This window comes from Tigriopus californicus, chromosome 10 (assembly GCF_007210705.1).
Source record: "Tigriopus californicus strain San Diego chromosome 10, Tcal_SD_v2.1, whole genome shotgun sequence".
Taxonomy (NCBI): domain Eukaryota; kingdom Metazoa; phylum Arthropoda; class Copepoda; order Harpacticoida; family Harpacticidae; genus Tigriopus; species Tigriopus californicus.
Window position 1 is genome coordinate 14,353,969 of NC_081449.1, and position 4,524 is coordinate 14,358,492.

General features: G+C 49.5%; 1 protein-coding gene across 3 annotated transcripts; it reads left to right on the forward strand.

The window, feature by feature from the left end:
• Positions 1-32: 32 nt before the first annotated feature.
• Positions 33-4,524, forward strand: LOC131887870 (far upstream element-binding protein 2-like; the record flags this gene model as incomplete). Of its 3 annotated transcripts, none has more annotated exon segments than XM_059236586.1 (4): positions 33-1,364; positions 1,434-1,592; positions 1,665-1,743; positions 1,921-4,524. In XM_059236586.1, coding segments are annotated over 4 exon segments (1,584 nt in total), but the record flags the coding sequence as incomplete, so codon positions are not given.

Sequence of the window (4,524 nt, forward strand, 5' to 3'; positions counted from 1 at the left end):
ATGTCATTTTTTTGTTTTGTGTGGCTTTTCAGCTTGCGTCCAAAATCAAAGCCCCCGTGGTCGGTGGGGATAGCCTGAGTAGCAGTTCCGTGGTCGCGGCGGCGCCTTTGAAACGCTCGTTCGATTCTTTGTCCGGCGGTGAAGAGCCCCTAAGTAAACGTCCCGGCATCATGGATATGAATGCCATGCCCGGTGGCATGATGGCGGCCAATGGCGTGCCTGGCGGTATGATGGCGCCCGGTGGAGCGGGTGGCGTCGAAGCGCCCGCCACCGAGATCATCATGGTTCCCGATAAGATGGTCGGACTCATCATTGGGCGCGGTGGCGAGCAAATCACCCGGCTTCAGGCCGAGTACGGCTGTAAGATCCAGATGGCCCAAGACAGCGCCGGCCAGCCCGACCGACAGTGCACTCTGACCGGAGCCGCGGTCAACATTTCGCAAGCCCGAGCCGCCATTGAGCGCATCGTAGCCAACGAGGGCAACGGACCGCCGCGCGGAGCCGGCGGACCCGGTGGTCCCGGTGCCGCGCCTGGAGGCGGCTTTTTCGAGATGATGGTCCCGGGACACAAGGTGGGACTGATTATTGGTAAGGGCGGCGAGTCTATCAAGCAACTCCAAGAACAGTCGGGCGCCAAGATCGTCATCATCCAAGACACCCCTGAGGCGGCCATGGAGAAGCCCCTGAGGATTACGGGCTCACCCGAAGCCGTGGAACGGGCCAAACAGCTGGTCACCGAAATCCTCAACCAAGGGGATGAGCGGGACATGGGCTTCGGAGGACGAGGTCGCGGACGTGGTAGTAGTATGATGCGTGGCATGGGCGGCGCCGGAACTGGCGGGCGTGGGGGGTTCGGCATGCCCCGCGGTCGCGGTGGACCTCGTGGTGGCATGACTGGGGGTCAATGGGGCGCGCCCAGTAGCGAGTATGGCGGCCAAGCCACGGAATATGTGCAAGTACCGTCCAATAAGTGCGGACTCGTCATCGGCAAAGGTGGCGAAACCATCAAGAACATCAATCAGAGCACCGGCGCCCATTGCGAAATCGACAAGCACTCTGCCCCTGATGCTCGCGAGAAGACTTTCGTCATCCGAGGCTCGCCCGAGGCTGTGGAACGAGCCAAGAGCATGGTTTTGGAAAAGCTCGGCATGCAAGGCGGATATGGAGGCGGGGCCGGAGGTTATGGTGGTGGTGGTGGAGCCGGTGGTTCATGGGGAGGTGGCTCCAGCTACGGCGGAGGCTACGATGGCGGAGCCGGTGGGGTCAACCCTCAGACGGGTCAAGCCGACTTCTCCGCTCAGTGGGCCGAGTACTACCGGACCATGGGGATGGTCAAAGAAGCCGAAGCCATTGAGGCCTCTCGCGTGAGTATTCATCCCGCTTGAGATGAACTAGCGTAGTCATTTATCAATGGGTGTTCTTGTTATTTTCAGGCCAATGCTTCAGCCCCCGCTGCTCCCGCGGCCGCTGCTGCCCCCGGCAACGGCGCACAGAATGGATCCCAAGACTATTCCGCCCAATGGGCCGAATACTACAGATCAATTGGCAAGTTGAAGGAGGCCGAAGCTATTGAGGCACAAATGAAGCAAAAGGTAAGATGTTGGCTTTGAAAGAAAGGTCTCTCATGAATGAACTTGTTGTGGACGGGCTTTTCTTTATTTTAGGTTGGTTCCGCTCCATCTGGAACTCCATCATATCCTACTCAATACGCCACGGCGTCAACTGGATATTACGGAGGCAATTGTAAGTAAAGTTCATCATCCTAAGGTTAAGGTGATTATTATTATTATTGATTGATGATTGTGAGACTGATTCAGTAATATTAATGATCCCGATGATAATAATCAACCCTGGCTCTATGGTGTTTAGACACATTTAAGGATTTCGATCGAGTACAATATTACCATTATTACTTTACAGATGTATCTCAATAGGCCAGTGTTGATGTGTGTGTATACATTAGTATCTTTGCTGAATATACCTACTACCTATGAGTCCGACTTCTACAGTACCATGCGTTGATCTATGTTAGACATGTTTCACTTCACTTCTTCAACTTCCTCCTCCGCAACTACAACTACTACTTCTACTTCTACTACTTCCACCACCTCCACTACTACTATTGCTTCTACTACCATCTCTACATCATTGCTCTACTCAATAATGCTACTTCTTCTGATAAATTGAATGTTTGGAGAATCGTAACACTAACAACTATGCAAAGATATGACTGTTCAAGAGGGAAACACACAAAGACACTATCAAGTTAGTACCATTGAACAAGATCCTTTGATTTTGCCCAAACAGAAAGTGGAACACAAAAAGCAGCAGGAAAATCAGCAACCCAAACATGTTCTAAATGATGTGGATGTGGACATCTCTCCGGGATGACGTTGAAAGAGAATGATGCGAATACAGATCCCTGAGGAGCGCCTTTTTCATCAATTTCTTACCTCCTAACTCTCACACCTTGACCATCGATTCCCATCATCCCAACCACCAAACCTCGTGTAGCAGAAACTATCATCCCTCGTTTCTACTCCTTCCTTGAGCACCCATCCTCCTCCACCACCAACACCACCTCCTCCTGTCCCTCTCCATCTTTCTATGACAATTTCTCGTGTATTGTAACCTTCTTTTTCTTCCCCATTTCAGTGAAAAAAATGTTGGAAGATGTGTTTTTATGATGTTCTTTTTCTTGGCTCCTTGTGGGCTCCAATTCGGCTTAATTAGGCCTATCGGACGTTGAATTCAGAGTGACCTATTGTATCATAGCGAATCCAATTCCCTTTTGTCTACATCCAAAACAGAGCAAGAGCGAGCGAGCGAGCCAGTCAGTCAGTCAACCGGTCGATACCATGTGAGCCAGTCAGTCAGTCAGTGTCGGGAAAGTTCACCAACACCACCCGTCGTTCACTTCCGATGCTTCTCTACTTATGATGTGATGCGATGCTGATTCCCATGCGTGTGTGATGTGCCCGATGCTCAAGCCTTCTCAACTAGACCGTCTCCCGTCCTCGTTTTTTCAGAGCGCATCCGTTGCCGCCTCCTCCTCCTCCTCCTCCTCCTCCTTCATGGACGGACACACGCCCCCTTCTCTCTCTGTACTGTCGCGTTGATTTGATTCGGACACAGGTTCTTGCCGGAATGTGTCCGGATCATGGTGCAGGATTGAGATGGCGTAGGGGCTCAACGAGAGGCAGAGACAGGACAGGCTGAGAGAGTGCCTTCTCACACCTCCGGGCGATCGGGCAGAGGTAAACTACTAGTACTACTCCAACAACGTGACACACAATCGTGATCGAACCCCCCTACCCCCAAAAGCAGCCAATTCTATCCTTTTTGATTATAATTGCTGATCTGAGGTCAATGATGATGTGCTTTATATCCATGCCTTCTTCATTCATTCATTCATTCCTATATGCCACGCCACGCCAGAAACTTTGGCTCCTCATTCCTCTCTATCTATCTATCTCTTGCAATTTTTGACTTCTCCTTGATCCTCCTTCTCCTCCTCTTCGTTCTATGGCCTGGAAAATCCATCCAGCAGAGGGTTACATTCAGTTGAGATATCATCCAGTTATTATATGCTCTAATGATGCATTATTCATGCAGTAATGATGATGAAGATAATGATACCCATAATAATGACGATGATGTTCATGTAAGACGCCATCCATCCATCCAGCCATTCTCCCTCTTCAATGACTCCCATGGGGAACACTCTTGTTGGGTCGTTGTCAAATCTGTTGGGGGTGGATGGGCTCCAATGTCTGATGCTATCTCTTTAGATGTGGCAAAAGTCCATTCTAACTACATTCTACTACTCTGCTACGTTGTTATTCAAAGATGCCGTGTCCCATTACAACTACTACTACTGCTACTACTACCACTATAACTAGTACAATTGAAGATTTTGTTCGTTTGTTTTTCGCGTAAACATGGTTCACCAAATTATTATCTCTTCTCATGATGTCTTGTGTTGTTGCCCATGGGGTGGTGTAGTACCTCCTCTGAAGACTGACTGGCTTGCTCATCCAAAACTGATCTTGGACAATTTGACCTAAACCTTCTCGAGAAATTAATCCGCTCGCTCGCTCGCTCGCTCTCGCTAAAAACTACGAAACCCATTCTGTCACTAGTTCGATCTCTGCTTGTAGTACATACACCTCCTCCTCGTCACCATTTTGCCCTATGTCCTGTGCTCTATTTGCTATATTTCCAGCCCAACCCATCAACGTGTCGATCCAGTGGCAGTAGTCTTGAGAGATGGGGGGCGTGGCTGCTCCTCCTTCCCATTTGGCATAGAGATACGGTCTTGTTTGTGCCCATTGATGATAATGAACACATTATCGTGTTGTTGCCTTCAAGCGCTAAATCTCATTAACGATGAACCCCTTAAAAACACATTTCCCGGCTCATTTTTTTATAACCGTTTTGTATATTATTGGCCCTCCCCTCTCGAACCACTATCCTAACTCTATATATGATTTTCTTCATGTGTGAAAATAAAGAAACCGAAAC